This window comes from Callionymus lyra, chromosome 10, assembly GCF_982586985.1.
Source record: "Callionymus lyra chromosome 10, fCalLyr1.hap1.1, whole genome shotgun sequence".
Classification (NCBI taxonomy): Eukaryota; Metazoa; Chordata; class Actinopteri; order Syngnathiformes; family Callionymidae; genus Callionymus; species Callionymus lyra.
The window spans coordinates 22,044,942-22,066,905 of NC_141827.1; the positions used below are offsets into that span (position 1 = coordinate 22,044,942).

Genomic DNA, 21,964 nt, shown 5'->3' on the forward strand with positions numbered 1-21,964 from the left:
TATCATTTAAATATGGACAAAGGAGGGAACAAATGTCCTCCAACTTATTTAATGTGAAAAATGACAAATACCCTCAGTTCATAAAAATAGGAATTGTGTGGATATCCATCATAATATTTTGATATTCTTCATGAATTATACAACACATGCACTTATATCATTCATGAAGCAGAAAAATTGATTTGTTTCTTTCAACATGAGTAACATTATACTACCATTGACCTATTCTCTTAACCCATTATTTCTTTTGTTTGTTTTTTTAATTTTCTATCAAGGTTCGCTGTATCAAGCCCTCCATCTTACGCAGAGGGAGAGGAAGATCGTTCCAAAGCTTAGGAGCAACAGCCTGGAAGGATGTCTCTCCTCTGGTCCTGAACCGTGTGCGACGAACCATCAGTAGATTCTGATCCACAGACCTCAGAGCCCGAGCTCTGATGTAAGGAGGAGTCTCACCATGAATCCTGAAAGAACCAAATTAAATCATTCAGGTTCACATTGTGTCAAAGTTCATTTTCTAGCTAAGAGAGTTCTGGTCCAATCAGCTGGACCTATACAAGCATCTCTTCTGGGAGTTGTCAGTAATAGTAAGTAAGTAAAGGTTATTTGTGAAATATACTTATATTTACAAAGTAAAATACTGAAGTCGATTTTGAAACTGACAAAAATAACAAAAAAAAAAAAACGAATGGCGTGTGCAGCCTCATCACTCACAGAAAACCTCTTTACGTGGGATTCTCTGGGATGCCCGCTGCGCATCCTCCGCAAACACAACTGCTTTTCCTCCATCCATCTTGTCCACCATCTCTCCTCCCCGAGTCTCCGAAACGATTTGGCCTCTCTCATGATCCGCACGGACACATATTTACCGTGGACCCATGAATGATTGTCATTTCCAGTCTCATCTTATTCCACAAATGCAAAAGATTATTTAAAAGTCTCCGGCAACACTAGTGTCGAATTATAAACTATTATCGGAGTATTTAGTGCAGCAGCTGTGGGCTCTCTGGCTTAGCCGGAGCACAAACTCAATAAGAGAATTAGCGAGCGGCGGCAGTATTTCAGCCGAGCCCGCTTTGGCTGCCACCTCCTGCCCGCTGATTTGTAACCTGGGCCTTTCGCACATGCATTGTCTGCCTTCAGGACCAAATTACTTTGCTGTATTAAAATAGAACTGCTGAAGTAAGCTGTGCCGTAGTGTTATATTAATGCCATTACCTGCATCTGCTTACGTGACAAACGTAGCCAACGAATGAAAGCACTAAGTAGAATATAATTTATACCCAAGCATGTTGCCAGATACATGAAAGAGGCTGGCAGGGAGGATTCAAACCGATAAAACTTTAATCTCCAAATAACTTTGAATAAAAAATGGAAGCTCTCAGGTCAGCAATTTTTTTTAGATTACATATTCTGGACTTCTCTCTGCCCATGTGGACATGCACAGACTTATTGAAAATGGAGAAGAAAAAAAAAGCCAGAAACCAAATGAATATGCAGCCTGCACTTCTCGTTCGTTTACAAACTCTAAATTAGGTTTCAGAGACATCCAGTCAGCAATATAAGAGGATTCTGATGCACTCTCCAATCCTGCTGTTTGGGAGTTTTCACCCAATTGAATGTGTAATCCAGGAACCAAAACAACTTCAGACTAATAAGTCATGACTTTGATATCTGATTGTGTGAGTGTAATTGTCTGGATTTCTGTTTACTACATAAAAGAAGAAGCTAAATAAGCAACATTTAAACAAAATGTTGAAGATGAAAAAGTAAGCAGATGATTTGTGTTCCTGTTCCTTTTTGATTAAGGAAGATTTTGGAGGTGTCGTCATTCACTTGCCGATTTATTAGCAATATTAATAAATAAATCATATGCGTCACGTTACAAATAGGACTTTTACTTAAACAAAGAATAGACATCTGATCCGATTTAAAGTAAAACATTACTTGAAAGAACAACACAAAGTTTACATGTCTGTTTAAGTCCTTACTGAAGCACAGAGCTGTTAGTTTATTATATCTTTGTTGCGGTTTCACAAGCTGTTAATTATTTAACTTTAAAGCTTTCAACCAAAAACAAACTTGGATGAATTGTAATCCTTAAGGTCGGGGTAAGTGTTTACTTCTTCAGAGACCTGGCCCTAAATATCACAGCATTCCTTTCACATAACGTAAGAAAAGGTTATTACTTGTGGTCATGTAAATTTGATAATTATACCTTATCTCAAGCCTTCACAAACAAATCACTAAACGTAATTTACTGGAACTGTTAGCTTTGCAGTATTCTCTTGGTTTTCAATACTACTGGTGGTAAGGTGTGAGGTTGGATTCCTGGTCAAGTTATTGAAATCAAAATTATGACTCAAGAATCAACCCTTCACTTGTTACAAGAACCTCACAGAGACCATACAAATGACATCATATAGATATTCGGCATAGAGCTTCTCGATTTTAGGGTTAAAACATATCAGGTGTATAATCATGATTTCTTAAAGTGAAAAGTTATAAATCTTAGACGGAACCATTCTTCTTCAACCCAACCCCAGATCTGCTTTTCTAAAAAGCACAGACTGGGATGTACTTGGATAAGAAAGATTCCTTTCAAAGACGGAGCCGATACGATTCTGGCTACGAAAAGGTCAAGATGAACCGATTGTCAGCTGTCAGGTGTGGAAAGAACACACATCCATCCATGACACAATATTGTACAAGCATGAGGCGAGAACAAGACGAAGTCAAAGTACAGAGGGAGGGATGGTGGGAAAAGCACAAGGGGAGGCTGCTGCCGACAAAGACGGAATACTGAGCGACTGCTGGAGGGCATTTTCTTTCTTGTGGCGGATCCTGGAGCGACACACCTCAGCCCTGATAGTGAAGCGATGAAGCAGAGATTCACATAGAAGCTGTGAACAGCTCTGCAGTCTTCCACTCATCCCAAACAGCTTGACTACAGGAGATAAGTGAGTCTAAATAAAAGTCATTTTGATGACATATCAGGAACAACAGGAAATGTGGGACATCGCAAACACGTATAACATGTATTTCTAGAGATAATTGTGAATGAAAATGCTTTTTTTATCTGATAACAATCATAGAGTCACGATCGTGTCTTGTCAACAGAATAAGAAATGTTTATGTAATCCATCAGGTACAACCTTTTGGGTTTAGACAAGAAGGTATCTCTTAAAGAAAGAAGTCAATATCCTGAATGCTGTTTGTGTAGAATGCAAACATTAGCTGCTGAAAACAACAGCGGTGCCTTCAGGCCTTGTTGGGTAAGAGAGGATAACAAGGACACTCCGGGTTTACTTGAGTGACAGACTCCTCTTAAAATGAGAAGATTCAGAACGCCTTTTGTTGATATGCCTGACAACTGTTGACTCACTCGCACAAAACTGGGACAGCAGGTGAAGGTAACACATCACAAACACATCTGGAGTTTAAATGGTTTTTACACACAAGAGCAGGTTTTATAGCCTCTTGTGATGCCTTGTTCATCTTGTTGTCTTCAAGTGGTGACAAATTATAAGAACCTTTAGTCTGATTTAATCTAAATGTCTTTGTCTTCTTCATCTTAATCCGGGGTCTTCTACAGTCTTTTCATTTTCATTATCTGGTCTTTCACATGGTATGTAAGTAAGTAAGTAATGGTCATTTGTAAAGCGCCTTCTAGACCAGGGTCACAAAGCACTTTAACAATCAAAAACAATACACAGTTAAAATATATACTTTAAAAGGTCAAGACACATAAGACAAACACAAGAGTCCCAGAAAATCAGGGAAAAGCCTGCACAAATAAAAATGTCTTAAGATGTTTCTTGAAGGAGTCAGTAGATCATCAAACACAGAGAGAGAGGAAGATCATTCCAAAGCTTAGGAGCAACAGCCTGAAGGATTTCTCTCCTCTGGTCCTGAACCGTGTGTGCGGAACCATCAGTAGATTCTGATCCACAGACCTCAGAGCCCGAGCTGGTGTGTAAGGCTGGATCAGATCAGTGATGTAAGGAGGAGCCTGACCATGAATAGATCTGAAAGTAAGAACCAGAATTTTAATATTTAAAAAAATTGATCCTGAAAGAAACTGGCAGCCAGTGAACAGTTTTAAGGATATGGGAAATGTGAGTTCTTCTACTAGAGCGGGTCAAAAGGCATTCCCATGCCAACTGAGAAATGAAATCTCTCCAGTGTCTCTTGGGTCTGCTACCAGTGGGACATGCCATGTACACCTCACAGGCTGCCTTAACTGACTCCTTTCAAGGAGCAGTGGTTCTACATTGAGCCTCTCCTGGGTGACAGTCCTTCATACCCAACCACAAATGGAATGATTTCACCTGCTTGTTCCGACCACCTTGTTCTTCCAGTTAATACCCACTGTTCGTGATCACAGCGAAGGACAGGGACGTAGATCACTCACAATCTAAAGAGATTTGCCTTTTGGCTTAGCTCTATTTTTAATTGCTGACGCCGCCCCAATCCGCTTGTCAATCTCGCACCCCTTTAACCTCCGGTAAACTCAATTTAGTTTAATACATTTCAGTTTGCATGAGCAAACAGACCTATCCAAATTAAATTGAATGAAGTTTTTTAATGAAGAATTAAATTAAATTGTATTTAATGAAGATGATGGATTGATAGACCCCTCCACCAATTGCACTCACTATCCCTTCCTCCCTTCCTTCATCCATCCAGCCGCAATTTCTAGTCATCCATTCATCCAATCTGTCTATCAATGGAAACAACACCTTTCATCAGCTTGTACCTATGATCTCATTCTTACTCATTCTTTCTCCTCAAGCACAACAGGATGTTATTTCCTCTTTTCACTCTTACTTTTCCATCACTCTTACAGACATCCAGACACTTCTCCTCCACCATAAGAAGCTCAGCTAACCATTATCAAAAGAGTCAACGTTCAAAAGCTGGCTGGCTCAGATTATGTATTCACTATTGAACTCAGTTTTCCGCAACCAAATAAATATTTATTGGTCAAACCACAATCCTGACTGACTTTATTTTGCAGTGAAAAAGCGGTTTATTTTTCTAAACAGGAACCTTTTGTCGCTATCATGAGATCAAAGCAACGTTTTGAAGAGACAGAAACAATCTAAGTAAAGCAGTGGGAAGATGCAGAGTATGAAAAAAAGATTAAATACCAAGTGAAGAGATGAAAACAGAATTCCACTGGGGCGTCCTCATGCTTCAGAATAGTTTTTCACCATCTATTCCCAAGATAATATTTCTGTATCCTGTTGTCTCAGATATGAAGGTGAGATTCCTGACCCGTCTTTCTCAGCATCTCCCTCGTGTCAAATCTCATCTAACAGTCGAAGAGAAAAAAAGCTGTTGTTCGGCAACAACCCCAAAAAAAAGAAACTGTAAACACATCGTGATCAATCACCCTCCATAATCATCAGAACCAGCTCCAAATGCCAGAACCATTCATCACGTTTCCCCCCATCATATTCATTTAATGATTCCGACGGTGTAAATGAGCGCGATAGGAGGAAAATAAAACACGTCAAACGTAATGTTCCCGAGCAAAAGTGATGCGACGGAGGAGGAGAAGCAGTCTGGATGGTAATAGATTCAGATCATGGCTGGTAATTAGAAGTCTGATGCAGCAGCGCGAACACACGACACTTCTGTCTGAATAAAACTAGTACATTAACTCTACGAGATTTAATAAAATGATTAAACTTTGAAGATAAAAAACTAAATCAAATAAATGAATAAATAAACATATTTTTTGGAGGAGAGCGTAAAGCCAAGTTGCCCTTGTGTATAACTATAATAATATTATTTAAAAGTAAGTAAGTAAGTAAGTAATTTTTTTTTGTATAGCGCTTTTCCAGACCAGGGTCACAAAGTGCTTGGATTTAGTTTCCCATCACAACATTTCTAAAACAATCTTAAATTAGTATTAATAATGTTGCTATTGTTTTTTTCATATATACCTTAACTTCATTGTATCACTTTGTCCGGACCGTCAGTCGTGGCCAACTGTACTTTACACATAATTTTACTATCGGATTTTGCAACACAACTGTCAAGTTTGTACTGTTTCTAGTTATTTTTGCTATACAATAAAAAAGGTGGTATAGTACAAGTGCGTAAAACAACAGATCAAACGTGGAGATAAAAGTAAAAACCATGTTGTAGAGGTTGTTGTGGACAGACAAATAGATAAGTTAAGTAAACGTCTTTATGATGTAATGACAGGAAGTCCTCTAAAAAAAAAAAAAGCATATTTGTGTCAGCTGGGTGTTTCAATTGTCCCAGTGGATGTATTAGCATATCTTCACAAAGTATCACCAGGTCAACCGAAAATATAAATAGTGATGACATCATCACAAAGGTACGGTGAAGCCAATCTGAACACTGATTGGTCAAAGAAAGCGTGTGTTTCAGTCAATGGGACAGCTTTGTTGACCGACTGACACATGAAACTTTTCCATTCATGTACTGACGTCAGTGTAGCCGTCATTAAAGTAATGAAATCAGGAGAAGAACCAAACTGATATAAATTAATTTGAACAGTATTCAATAGGATTAAACTAATGTGCAGATAAGTGGAGGAGAAAACCTCTTTATGTCTTTCAACGTCCATCAATCCACTCTCCTCGCTGCTGCTGCTGCTTACGACCAGAAGCCGCTAACTTCGTACCAAACGGAGAATCTCCTGCTGGCTCTCATCAATGTTCTTATTTCAGGATGCCCCCCCTGCCTTCTTCCCCCCTTCGCTTCTCCCTTCATTCCCACTCCAAAGCCCAGCTCTGCAGTCCCTCAGCTCTGATCTCAAGCAAAGTGTTTATAATTGATTCTGTGGGGATAACTTATCTTCTGCACTTTCTTTTTAAACTTTATGAACACCAAAGGTTCACCCCCACCTCCCCCCAGGCATTAATCCCCCAATTGATCATTAAATCATCTTATAAGAGGCCAGCTGCGGAGAAGGGGTCTCATGCAATAAGTGGATTTCAGATCTTGCCACGCTCATGTGTGTCCACGGGTCGCTCGAATATTCCTGCCGCGCATCAGAAGGCGCGATCTACTCCACTTGATTTCTGTGAATATTCCACCCACTGCATCTGGGATCAGTTTACTCCTCAGGCAAGGCCACTTATAATTAGGAAAAAGTTAAACTGTGCATAAAGTTTGGCAAATTAAACAGTAAAAAGCGTGTGTGTGTGAGAAGAGTGCGGTGAAAACCTCGTAGTGAACCTCTGCTGTGTTCATGAGGGGCTGCCTCAGATGTTAAAAAATGATGAGTAAATGATACATTTCAAAATAAAACTTGAATTTTTAATACATAGCGTATGATCAAATCACTAAAATAAATCCAATGTCAAGGATTTAAGGCTTGTGTAAATCATCGTCCTAGACCCTTTCGACAACACTGGGCTGCAGTTACAACTGATGGGCTCATGAGGTCTCATGAAACAGTTGGGAGGTGAAGCCACTGTGTCGTGAAACAGTGTCTTAATTTTAAAAGGCAACTAGATGTCACTCTCTGCTTTAAAATATTTGGCTCTGAACTACTAAATCAATGAAACTTGCATTTTTAAACTTTTTTAAAGGTGAGACACTTTTTCATGACACTGGCTTCAGTATGAAACTGATTCAAAAAAGAAAGAGGGTAAGGTAGTAGGGCAATTTATGAATTAGTGATGGTCTGATGAAGCTTAATGAAGCAGTGTCATTATACTCAGAGTCCACTAGATGGCGGTCTCTGCACTATTTTTCTTTGCTTTGAACAACTGTTCTAATGAAACGTCACATATTTTTTAAACTGATGGCGCCACCTACTGATCTATAAACAATATGACACTGCTTCATGAAGCTTCATCAACCCATCACTAGTATGCATTAATACCAGATGTTTTGGTTTTGCACCAAGTTTTTTCTTTATTTCAAACCACCTAATATTTATCACCTGAAAAAACAAGTGATTACATTTTTGCAACACAATCTTTGCCTGGACATTAACCATGAAGGCAACCAAGAAGGAACTTCACATGTGTATATATATGCGTTGAGGTGAGTGTGTTGATCAAAAATGTTAATTTCTAAACAATAGGAGGCAGTTATTTTGTTAATGTTTTTCATTGTTTCGAGGATTTCTCAAGGACATGTGAGGGTTTCTGAATCAATCAATCAGATTGACCCTTAAATACTTACACGACATTTGACTGGAGTGCCAATGCTTGACCAGTGATTTCCAACAACCATAAGTGGATCAACAAGAGTGTTGCCTGGGGACTATAATCACTGTCTTGAACTACTGACATCATAGTTCAAACCAAGAAACCTATGAACGTATTATGTATCTCCATTTACTAATGAAAAGGTCATTACGTGAAAATTTAAACTTTTTTTTTTTTTAAAGTGAAGATAACTTCATCATTCATTATACATTCCCTTTCATATCTCACACAGACTTTGCTTGAGGATCTTGTAGCTGTCACTGGTTGTACTAATGCTTTCACTCTTGCGCTAGTCCGGCTCAAAGTCTGTTCTTTTTTTTTTTTTTAAATCTGAGATGTGAACCCCATACTCCACAGCAGGGGTGGGATATTTTGCCCGAGGCAACTTGTCAAACGATCCGGAATATCACATTATCTCAAGAAATAATGTGGTTTCTAGATTTAAAGAAAAAAAAAACAAGGCAACAAACTATGATGCTGAGGTTCTCATCAAATTTTTCGAAGTTTTGAAAAGATCACATTCGCAAAACATTACAATTTTGGCGAAATTGGCATCCTATAGATCTCAACTGAAAGACTCCATCTTCCTTGTCACACAAAACTTTCATACTGTCCCCACATGGGAGAAGTAGGGACTGAAAAAATGGCAGTTCAGAGAGAAACGAGGGAAGAGGTGTGAAGTGAAACAGCAGGGGGCGAAACGGACTTCTGGGTGTGAAAGCGGACTTGTCACAGCGCTTGGGTTATCTATTAATACTCAAGAGACATAAATAATTAAAAATATACTTTGATGAAAAACAAACCGTGTGTCCTCTGAAATCACCATTTTTGTGTCAGTCTAAAACGTCGGTGCTTGACAAACAAAAGATGAAGGATTCATGTCAGGAGTGTTTGTAGCTCATTAGCGTTCGCTAACACGGCCACACAAATTCACCCTGTGAGAGAAGGCAATATTTTCATTATGTATGCAACCATTACTCAGCAGCAATCTAATTGATCCGCGTCTCAGTTCTACTCTAATAACAAATTGATCGGCCTGCCCTCATGAGGGTAGTAGTGTCAGGACTTCGTCCAGCCGCACAACAAAAGGAAAAACAAAAGTGTCACACATCATAAATTGACAACAATGATATTACAAGAGTCGATTACAGGAAGTGTCTCGTAAGGATCTGGGCTGTTATCATTTCGAGCAGCTGATTTAATAAAAGTCAATTACAACTGTAACGATGCCGTAAAATGGGAGAACATTCTAGTCGTCCGCCTTTACTCTTCTGTTAGTTGACAATAAAAGAAACGAGAGACCGTAAAACAAGTTCAAACTCCATGGCATAGAGATCTTCCTACGTCTGGGCGTTTGTAGCTTAAAAATCACTGATTTAACGACGAAATGTGATCTCAAACCGAGTGTCACTCAAAAGTCTTTCACCATTGATTCCATCTCATTAGCAAAGACGTCTGCGGGCAGAGGGGGGAGAGGGGGCTGTCAATAGAAAGCCCAGATGGAGTCGATGGTTCAATAAAGTGATCATGGTAATTATGCAGATGTCTGGGTTACACAAAGGTGGAGGTGGAGAGTCATTGACATGGCGGAGAGGTTAAGTGGACTGAGGGGAACTCATAAGATATACATGTGGGATATGACACGTGACGGTATTAATTTGAAAATATAGTCGGCGAGTTAATCAGTTTCCCTTCTTCAGATGTGGACCTTATTCAGGCACAGAATCAAATTCGACCCTTTGTCTCATCCTGCTTGGGTTTAAACACTTCTATTTAAAAGTGTGTCTTTTCAACTTGCCAAATCATTAAATCACCCTGAATAATAACCATGGTGTGAGCTTTCGGCAAATCGACCTCATCGTCTTAACTTCGCACGTCCTGTTCAAGCTTTCCACTTGCAAAACTATCCCTCTTTCAAGAAAGCAACATTTTCAAATTGTTTAAGACATTCTCTCCAAGATGCAGTCTCTCATCGTGACCATGTTTTGAACTTATTACTTTATTACTCCCTGTCTGAAATCTCGACGAACGAGAAGTTACAAGAGCAGAGCATTATGCCGTGATAATGGGCTTCACTCCTCCAGCCAGCTGTAATCAAGCCCCGATTTGTTTATACAATGAGCTTCATAGGCTCAGACTTCTGGAGGTGACAAACCTAGATGTTTGACCAATCACAGCAAAGTGGGTGTGGTTAAACTAAACAAGATTTAATCTCCAGAAAAATGTTTTCAGTGGGCGGGGCTTAGGAACTTTTTCTAATGTAAATATTTAAATGAAAAGACAGTTTTGTACAAACACATACTGATGAGTACAATAGAGGTCCAAGATCTATTAAAGATACACTTAAATCTTTACTTTAAAGGACGATCACTTTTGTAAGCAAGTCATAAGTATACCTGTGTCATTTTCTAACTCTTATTGAGCAGCTTCATTGCCGAGGAATGGGAAATATTGCCTTAACTAGTTTTAAAAGTGACATCTGGAGCTCAAATATGTGTCCAGTCTGATGGTAATCTGATGGTCTGAATGCTTTCTTTTGGACAAAAAGTGGAGTTTTAGCGCAAGCAGATTCATTGGTGCATGATTGTTCTTTTAGTTTAGGGTGCCTGTTTTTAGAAAATTATGATCAAGGTTATTGCATTCTAGTGCATTCCTGCTTAAAATGTTTTGCACCTTACCTAAACTATAAACCAAGGTTGTGTCTGTCAGTAGCAAATCTGTGCTCCATGTTTTACATCATCTTTAAGGTAAAGCTCAGGTGGCTCCTGACCCCCTCGACACTGTGCAGAAGATGTGGCACGACACAATGTAATCTCACAGGACGCACGTTTGAAACAGCAGCTCTGCATTCTTGGCAGCTCCTTCCACGTGTCCCCACATTCCCCCACAACTCGATCTATGCTGGGACGCCAGGCAGCCTTTCCAATCCTCCAATTGTCCAATGGTCTGGGAAGCAGCTTCCGCTCGCAGAGATCCTGGACTTTCATCTCTCCAGCTACATCATCCAGCCCTTCTGGGGGACCCCAAGGCATTCCCATGCCAGCTGGGTTGAGACTGTCTCTCCACTGGTCCTAGGAAGAGATCAACACCAGCCAGCAATGTTTGTTGCCACTCTGAGAAATAAGTCTAGTACTAACGGCCATAGATGTGGTAAACAATTCGTTGAATTAATTTGCTGAATAGCCTGAAGATAGACACGTTGCTTTACCACTGGGGATGAGTACGAGGCTTGTCTTCTCTGATGAATATTTTAGTCTAAAATTAAAACATTCAACATCATTTTAAAACGAAGCCATGATGGGGACTCAGAACTCTCACTTCCACTCAAGATTGGAACTCGCCTGGCGAGGCTTAGTAACGCACACACAAATAAACCAGGACAACGTACTGACAGAAGGTGACGCAGACGGGGTGGATTACTATGGAAACACTTTCAAAGTGACATTAGGGATAATTCAACAGGCACTGCTGCAAGGTACAGGTACTCAGGAGCCTCACAGAGTAATACTACAAGTATCACAGAGTTATATAGATGCGACTTAGATTCACCAAATATGACAGATTTTTAAGCGCTTTGTACCACGTATAATTGTTTTGAGATCAGTAAGTACAACCAGAATTTAAAAAAAAAAAAAAGGCTTAAGAGACGCGCTGTCGATTTTAGAGAAAATTAAAGCATTGAAATGCTGCGTTTAGTCAAAAAAAAACGGTAAGTCCAGGTATTTTATCTGGAATGGATAAGGTCCGAGGTGTTTGAATTGTCAAATCATGTCTCGCAACTGACACGGAAAAATGCCCTCTGTTGTGTAATCAGTTACACGACAGTTAGAAGCTTCAGATACACGTGTAGAAATAAATATACGGATGCAGATGCCTGTCGTGCATCAGCTTTTGCTTCCGGAATGATCCCTTCTTCTCTCTCGTTCCTCACATCTCTTCACACCTTTGACGCCGTGCTGATCATAGCATAAAGGTGTCCCCATAGCACTCACAAGTCACACGCCCGCACATCCCGACACGAAGTTCACGAAGAACAAACACATGCGACTGTGTAGGTGCAGCATGAACCGATTGATCTGGGATTCGGAGGAATATATTGTGGCGCCTCTGTGTAATTAAACTGCTATGAGAAACACAACTCTCCTGTCAACATCAAGTGACAACACGAGCATTTGACACAATGCATTCACAGAGCAGCTGGTATTTTTCTTCTCACACTAATTGTAGGAGAAAGCTTCCGTTTCGTTGGGTGTTGGTTAGACAATTGTGCAGCTGTTAGCATGGAGATAGAAGCAGCTTAGTGAGTCTTTACGAGGTTAAAAGCAGGAACATGTGTGTTACTCTAATTGCTCTGGCAGGTTCTGCTTTCAGCTACTTTAGCACCCCTGTCCCCCTCCCCGACATTCTCCGTCTAAAGCTCTTGTTAAAACTCATGGCCCAAAAGGTTTATGTGGGCCGACTGGATGGTTTTCCCAAAGTCAAAGTAGATTAATGTGACAGCTTAACCTTACTTCTGACACACTTATAATCTAAATAAACAAACTGAGGTGATATTTATGACAGTGGAAAGCAGTTGTCGTAAATATTCCAGTGAGTAAGTCAAGCTAAAGAACAGAAATTATGTATTTCATCAATTTCAAAGAGACTCTTGAGAACTATAGAAAAGAAATTTGACGGTCCTGGTTTGGTAAATCCTTTGTTTGTCCGCCACCAAGAGTGCTCAAATATTTTGACTCTGACTCTCTTGACTCTTGAGTTTTACATTCCTTGATCTAAAACATTTACAATTTTCTCTAAAATTATGATGTCTAAACTTGTACTCATCCTTGATCTTGTCTTACTCACTCCAGATTTTACTTCCTCTTGCTATGCTGCCGGTATTGATGGTCTTTTTATTTTATTGGTTGTAAACTTTTTAAATACATTCATGAGAAAATACCACAAGGGGAAGCTGGATTTAATGCAAAATCCCTTAATAAATTTCCGGTATGTCCGTGAAGAAGTTCTCAACTTTGTGTTCAACTGGATAAAGATATGTACAACCTATATTTTAAACGTCTGAAGGAGATTCTGTAACTTAACACGGTTCATATTTGGTGCTCTTTTTTAACATTTTGACTTAAGACCTACCTATCATGGCAGTTCTTACTTCTGTAAAGATTTCCGTAGCCTCTAGCGGCTAGAGTCTAGCCGCTCCTCTTCTATGGTTTGGTTTCTCCATCAGTGCCACCCTGCCTTCACCTTCTTCTCTTGATATCAATGTACGTTACTCTGGACAACATTACTTTGTTAAAAAAAAAATCTAGAAGAAGAAACAGTATGTCATAATAAGACGCCATCTAAAAAGGTGTAGATTTCAGCATGGCAACCACAAAAAATTAAATAAAAAAATGTCCTTTTTACGTTACTTTATGGCAACATTTAATATCCGCAATACAATTGTAGAAAGATAAAGGTTGGTTTATGGCAGGAAAATAAATTAGGGACTAGTAATCGTGGCTGCAGACAAGAATTGAACGTGAACCTGAACAATACTTTGAGCCTGTACGGTCGTTTTAGTCCTGACGAGATTAGATTACTCAACATGATTGCGGGTCGTCTGCTGTCTGGCTGTGTTCTATTTCATCTATATCAGAACACGGAGAGAGGAACATGATCCTATGATCCTTTAATGAAGTGGACAACACAACAAGGTGGCGATGTACGTTCCTCTTGGTCAGCGTAGACAAGAATCAAGAGGGAACCAGTTTTAAATTTACATTTCGGGGACGTAAATAAACTATTTTCTTATGCCGTCAGATGTGAACACATCAGCAAATCACCGGAAATGATACAAATTTGCACGTCCACGGCTGTTATAGTGGGATTCATGGGAAGCAAAGGAAGATGATATTCCACCTTAGAGGACGGATGAAGGGCACACGGCAAGTGTTGGGTTTCATCGTCCACACTCAAGCAGGCCAGCATTCTGTTGAAGTGGTATTAATTTTAATGATGACACGTTTTTTAAATCTATAAATAAAATGCTAAGTGTTTTATTGGCTTGGTGCATGTATGAGGTTAATGGTTCTGAAAAATAAGAGGAAATATTGACTGTAAAATGCTGCTCTTTTAGATTCCTTTTTATTCTCAAGACTGAAAGGAGAGCTTTAATCATGCGAGCTGCCAAATTATTATTTTTTTTTTAAATGAACGCACAATTCAAAATGTATAGACTATGAGCTGAATCTGTAGTAGAACAAAATAAATTGTGCGTCAACTTACCTATCAATTCCAGATTTGATACTTTGATGAAATGTATAAAAATAAAATAATCTGAATATGTAGAGGCAATCCAAAGTAAATATTTGATAAACATATATATATTTTTAAACTTAAGGAATGAGTCATCAAACTGTCTCTCCAATTTATTAGTGTACAAGTCGTACTTTTTTTCAAGTAATATTATTTTATATAGAAAAAAAAGGAGATTTTTTATCCAGAGCACACTACCAGAGCTTCACAATTCCTAAAATGTTTTAGCTCGAATTGTTGTATTTGGGTAAAAATATTTAATGGAAAATCTATAAAAGCTTGTTTATGATTTTAGATATTTTTTTTCTCTTTTCATTGTGTTGCTCTGGTAACCACGAGCGAGCAATATCACAACTGTGTCAAAGAAAAACAGCATCTAACTGGTTGTAACATTATGTTACAATTCTTCATTAGCAGCTCCATTATCAAGAGTTTCATTAAGAGTTTAATTTAAATGCATCATTACTTCCGACACGAGCATCTGTGTAAATAGTTTTCTGTCATGAATCAAACTAGGCTGAATGTACGGCTTTGAACTTAAGATGATATCAAGTGTAACTTAAATTATAGACACTATGTCTATTTTTAGAAGAGTTCCGATGTGATCCAAGATGTGATTAAAACACAATTTAGTTAGACAAATAAATACATTAAGGACTATCTAGACTTTAGGTGTGTTGTAAGAAAAGATACATGATTTATAGTAGCGACAAACCTTCGGGTTCACGAACACCTACGGACAATTGAAGGTACTCAATCAACCTCCATATGTTTTTGGACTGGCGCTATCACAGGAAGAACATACAAACTTCACACAGAAGGGAAGCAAGTTTCCTAAATCTGGAAGCAAACCAGCAACTCTATCAATCAAAAGCTCACATAACTGTCACTCAAAATATACACAAAACTCCAGTTCCATTTCAAAAACTGTCACTGAACCAGCGTTTAAGCCTTCATTTATCCTCCTCTTAAATTAATCATTGGAATATCAATGAGTGCAACAAGGGGGTTGATTTTCCTTTGTAAAATGTGCATTTCCAAGTGCACAAAACACCTAATTAAATTACTTTCTCTCATTGGAAAAGAAGTCACTCACGTTAAAACCCTCCCAAAGAAATTCTGTCTGACTCGGCAGTTTTTCTGATGCACACTATTATGTTGCACATTTGCTGAACGGCAAGTAACAAGACTCGATGCATCAACCGTTTTTACCCGCAGCAACCTCGGTGCTGATGATGAACGATGGCGACTAATGAACGATGGTGGCAAAAGACAGGGAGCCTATTATTGGACTTCTACACATCTACATCACAGTTAGAAAGATCATTTTTAATCATTACATAATGTGTCAAATAAAGCTCTGTTTCTGCAAATATAACTAATAATGTGTGACATAGTTCATGTGCAGAGAAACGAGCCAAAAAAAACTAAAAAACATGTGCAAGATATCTGCAACAAAATCTGGAGCTGAGAACCAGAAAATTGCTTTTCTCTGGTGTGCTTCAACATGGAAAACAAACACTGAGAGTTTAGAGATGAAGACAGATGAGAACATGAACATGAACATAAGGAAATATTTTCCGTGTGGCTCGTGGATGATTGATAGAATGCATACACACGGAAAATGTCGATGTGTGTTTTGCCTTTTCATGTTCATGGCCACGCCAGTTTGTATCGAGTTTATGAATCATAAGTCAATGTTGTAATGGAGTAGTTGTTAGTGGAAGCAAACATTTTGCTATATTTTCCGGCTTAAGCTGTCAACAAAGGTGCTAGAAGCCGTCACTTTGGGGGGAATTCTATTACCGGATACATTTAGGAGATTGGCAGATTTTTGATTCGAAACTTTAAAATCGTCAATAAAATATTGATGAAGAAAGGAAACAATCGATGTTTGTACAAGCCTCAAAGGTGCATTTTTGTTTCTGGATTAATGTGATATATTGATTACGGAGAAGAGGATTCTACCGATGTTCAGAGTCGAAGATTAAATGTGAAGGAATCTCTACGAAAAGATATTTAATACACAAAATAACATTGTTTTAAACATTAAAAAAATATCTTATCTGATTTTGAAGCCTCATATTTAGGTTCATACTTTACTTTTTAAAAACGACTTATTTTCTAGACATTTTGTATACAAACCAAATGTTTCTTTTACTTTGTTTGTTTTACACACTGATATATTTTATTATTTATAAAATGTATACCTTTAATGCTATGAACCATATTTGGGTAAAAAAAAAGAAAACATTTAAAGAATGGTATTTGGTTTTAATTATTTACATGTGACACTGAAATGTCTTAAAATGATTTGATTCTAGATTATTTTCTTTAGATTCTGAAAAAAAAGCACTTTACTACTTTGTTACGGTTATAGACGAACAAATATTGAGATTGTGTTAAAAATATAAACCAAAACATGAATCCTCCCGCAATGTTCAAACAGGTTAGAATGACTTATAGTTATTTTAAAACGATAGGGCTGCCTTGTTTTTACTGACAGCGTTAAAGCAGACTTATAAATATCACCGTCTCGCTTGCTTTCACCCAAAATGACATCCAAACTCCAAGTAGAATCACTATCTTGAGCTGTTTTCACAGCTTCACACTGACAAAGTTCAGGGGAGGTTCACGAAGGTCGCACGACTTTTCCAAGGTTTGAAGATGGAAAAAAATCGGTGAAGTCACAGCAAGTAAACCACTTTTTAACTGGCGACTGTGGCCCAGAGTTCAGCCAAGACATGACCTTTATGAACGCACAAGTCAAGCTTACAGAAAGAGTAGGTCAGTGTTATAGCCTGAAACAAACATGTACTGCAGTGTAATGACCTTTGACCTGTGAAGCAGCACCAAGACCTCAGTAGCTCTTGTGTCGTGTTTCCAGAAATACATTTTCGCTCACAGAACGAGTTTTTCGACATCGTCATGCCTGTCCCGAAGGACAGGAGTGACTCACCACGTTGAAGTCTTCGGCGCTACATTCCATTCCACGGTAGAAGCAGGAGAGAAGCATGTCCTTTAAGTCGTGTCCGGTGCGATCGTAGAATTCGCGCATGTTGAAGGGGCGTGGCTTGTAGCTGTCGAAGTCCGCCCTTTCCTTCAGGATCTGCAGGACGTTCTCCTCCACCATGTGAGGGTCTCGGATCTCGTACCTGAAGACGTGCGTGGAGAAATGAAAATGTGTTGATCACAACAAAATCCACTTTATTTCACCAATTATATATATACAGTGCCTTGCAAAAGTATTCGGCCCCCTTGAACCTTTCAACATTTCGCCACATTTCAGGCTTCAAACATAAAGATATAAAATTTTAATTTTTTGTCATGAATCAACAACAAGTGGGACACAATCGTGAAGTGGAACGAAATTTATTGGATAATTTAAACTTTTTTAACAAATAAAAAACTGAAAAGTGGGGCGTGCAATATTATTCGGCCCCCTTGCGCTAATACTTTGTAGCGCCACCTTTTGCTGCAATTATATATATATATAGCTTTATCTGTTTATGATGGAAATACCCTTTTTCATCAGGACCTTTATAAGTACTTTTACTGTTGTAGTGCATTATGAGATTCTTGAGGGACTCAACTCCAGTTTCATGGATTTTTTAAAAGGCAAACATAGTAGTTTTGCTAGAAAAAGAACATATATATACTTGTTTTTCAAATCCTAAAACTACCCTAGAAGGCGTCTTTGAGATCCTTACATCAACATAGTCAACACCCTGTGATTTATACCACCATGGAAAATATGACTCAAGACAAATATAACCAGTTAGTCGTGGAATCTTAATATCTAGAAATTTCGGTGTAATTTGTCATTGACAAATGATCGGGATGAGCTTGTTTAACAGCGACCTATCAACATTCAGCACCATCTTACGTTCACCGCGCAAATCAAATTAACCCCAATTACCCTTTCTCAGAGAACAGACAGCCATGGCTGAATAATGACTTCACCACGGGACACAAACCCATAATCGGACTGAGGGATAGAGCAAAAAAAAAATGAGTACATTCTGAATAGAACCCTGACATGTTTCAATAATGTTGAATTAATAGATTATTATTATTCCTGACACCTTCTCAAAGTTTCTGATTTAATTCAATATTTCCTGGAATTTTTCCATATTCTTCTTCTCGTCTAATAAGATCAAGCCTTTGTGTCGTTGTTCAAATCTTGGTGGGCGGAATTTACATTTACAATAGCGGCAAAGACCCAAATTAGAGCTGAATCTCGAGCAAGAGCTACAACCTTTTCTTCTCCTCCCACAATAAATCTCAGAGAGACTTCGTGGAGTCTGACAGCAGTTATTTCTCATGGATAGGTTCACTTTCTCACACTGTAATTTGAGGTGAACGTTAATGGATGTCTAGAATTCCACAGTATCTACGAGTGCTTCAATAGTTTACTTTATTTTCTACGCGTTTGATTATATACAGGTGCATATTTGTTTGTTTTTATAACAAAGTAGCAGCTCAGTTCGATGAGCAATTATCTTAGATTAAGTTAAGATTTAAGTTGCACTGTACCTCTTTAAACAAGGCAAAAAACGTCTCCTCTTGACAATACTGGGAAACTCTTGTCTCCCACAGCAAGTCATTGTGAATTATTTCACAGCAGTAAATCTCATTTCTCCAGTAACCCTGAAGGTTTTTTCCTGCTGCTTGAGCAATTTGTCACGAAAAAAATGACATAAACACGTCACTTTAAATAAGTTTATGCTTCTGCAGGATGTATGGGAGTCTCTTATGGACCTTCTATTTAGAGTGAATAGAAACTGCATCCCACATATAACACGTGGATATATACGTTACATTATTGGCTGTTAAAATAATGTGACTTGTATTATATCATTCATTATTTTCTACTTCTTATTCTCTTATTAGTGTTGTGCAGGAGCCCTTCCCAGCTTCTTCGGGTAAGAGGCAGGGTTCCAGAGGAAAATAACCAAATACACACTTACTGTTTGAGGAAAACAGAGTACCATGAGTAAACCCTAGAAAGAACATACAAATGCTAGACAGAAAGAATACTGTTTGCCTCAAGGTACAACTCCTGTGTATTAAAACACAATGTGTCTAATATAGATCAATTACGGGGGCGGCGAGGTGGACCAAGTCTGGTTCTGCTCGAGGTTTTTGCCTTCTAAAAAGAAAGAAAGACGTTTTTTTCTCGACACTGTCATGTTGTAATTCACTCATTGTTGTTGGGATCTCATTTCCTTTTCTCCAAAACAGTCTTATTTAAACTGTACAGATAACTTTGTTATTATATGACACTTTAAATAAAATTGGAACTGAAAATGATTACAGTCAAAACCTTTATTTGGTAAGTAAGTTTAAAAAAATTCTCGAGAGGTCAAATAGACTTTAAATGAGAGGGAAGAAGCTCCACCATCCAGGAGACACTCACCTTATGTTCATCGGCCAATATGGCGCTGACATGTTTCTGACATGTAAAACCAGAAGAAGTTTACCAAGTAAATGATGCATCTTGGTTGAAATGTATTCCTAACAAGATGTCTGAAGAAGAAAAAGCCTGGGTTCCCTCTCAACCCTACGAGTATAATGATTACAAAACGCAATAACCTTTTTCAATACCATAAACAATCTTTAATTGCCTTTGAATATAAGTGGTATCATATGAAGTAATTATTATATTAATTGTTTCAATTTTCATTCCTTTCTCATACACAGACCAAATTAAAGTCACCATATTTTAACCAGAATCGATTCAGTAGCAACTGAGTGACAAGCAGTTTAATTCCTGTCACTTTGTAGTCAGATCACACACACACACACACACACACACACACACACACACACACACACACACACACACACACACACACACACGCAAGTGATGAACTGCTCAATCACGGTCACATCACTATCACCCCCTTTTATCACCCCTCGACACCCCAATCTGACACATTGAAGCCATGTTGTGACAAGCCATCACATTGATAAAATGAGCATCAAGAAAAAGATGACAGTTGTCAATCAAATGCCAATATATTTATATCAAGCCGTGTATCATGAGCATTAAGCTTTTATGTGTTCTTACTCTCATCCATTAGTGACAAGATATAATTAATTCCAACGGGATCGCGACAATATATATTGTTAGGGTGTCCTTGTAAGTCAGACGGCGTTTCTCAATGTCGAAAAAGTCCTAAATTACAGGAGCCACATGCTCTATTAAATCAGAGTGATGGCACTCAATTCAATTGACTCATTTGAAAAAGATCCATTAGAGAGATTTATCAGCTTTCCGTCTGCGGCAGAAGATCTTCAAGTGGCGCTAAACACCAGCTTTTTATCGGATTTCATGACACGTTAGAAATGACAAACATTTCCCACAGGAAGCAGAACAGTATGGTTTTATAAAGGGTTACGGATTCTTATTTAATGCTCTGGTTTTTAATTGAGTTTAAAACCTTTAAGAAATAATTGTTGAATCTTATAGCTAATAGTGTTGATACCAAGACTGGTCTCCACATATTCTTGGTCAAACAGGTACTTTTTGTAGTGTAACTGTACTGGTCTTCAAAACAGTAAAGAATGAGTCAAACATGTAATTAAAGTCATTTTCCAAATATTTGTAATTTAAAAAAAAGAAAGAAAACGTTGAACATGTATACATAGTAATACATACTTTGATGTATTATATTGGGCGTTTTTTCCTCATCAGATTCGTATCAGAACCAAAATGAATCACCTACTTTCACAGATTGGTCACTACCCTTTATATCAGAACTGGTCTCATTAAGGTACTGAATAGTTGTACCTATCCCTACTTTATTTCCGTCTTAAGGTAAGGTAGAAGTTTATTGATCCCTCAGGAGGTCTCCTTCGGGAAATTGTTAAGGAAATTTAACTTTTCTTGCTCTTGACCAGGGGTCTCCAAACTGGTCCTCAAAGGGCCGGGGTGGTGCAGGTTTTTGTTCCAACCAATAAAGAGCACCCCCTTTAACCCAATCAGGTGTCATGGAGTGTAATCAGTTGATTGACAGTCTGGTGTTGGTTGTTTAAGCTGAAACCTCATTGGTTAAACTGTACATGCTTGATCGGTTGGAAGAAAAACCTGCACCACCCCGGCCCTTTGAGGACCGGTTTGGAGACCCCTGCTCTTGACGGTCTATGGCAGGCATGTCCAAAGTACAGCCCAGGCGATATTTGGGGCCCCCTCAGTGATTTCATGTGGCCCACAGTCTCTGTTGAAAACTTATATTTTACATTCTCTTCTGCAATAATAACAACATTTTAAAAAGTGAAAATGACATTTTTAAAGTGACATTGTTTAACTTGTGAAAGAGATGGGAATTGGAAAACCATGGTCTATGGTCTTGAGCTGGACGGTCTGTTGTCTGGCACTGGTGGCTGGCGAAAAATATTTTAGGTGAGGCTCTTTTTCAGTACATTTTCTTGCCTATACCATTGAAACATTCAGTAGAAAATAG

General features: G+C 38.5%; 1 protein-coding gene across 1 annotated transcript in view; it reads right to left on the reverse strand.

The window, feature by feature from the left end:
* Positions 1-21,964, reverse strand: part of asic1b (acid sensing ion channel subunit 1b) — a 199,569-nt gene that overhangs the window by 162,378 nt on the left and 15,227 nt on the right. The window contains exon 2 of the mRNA XM_087801464.1: positions 17,455-17,650. Coding sequence (XP_087657590.1) covers positions 17,455-17,650 — 196 coding nt within the window. The remainder of the gene's footprint in view (positions 1-17,454; positions 17,651-21,964) is intronic.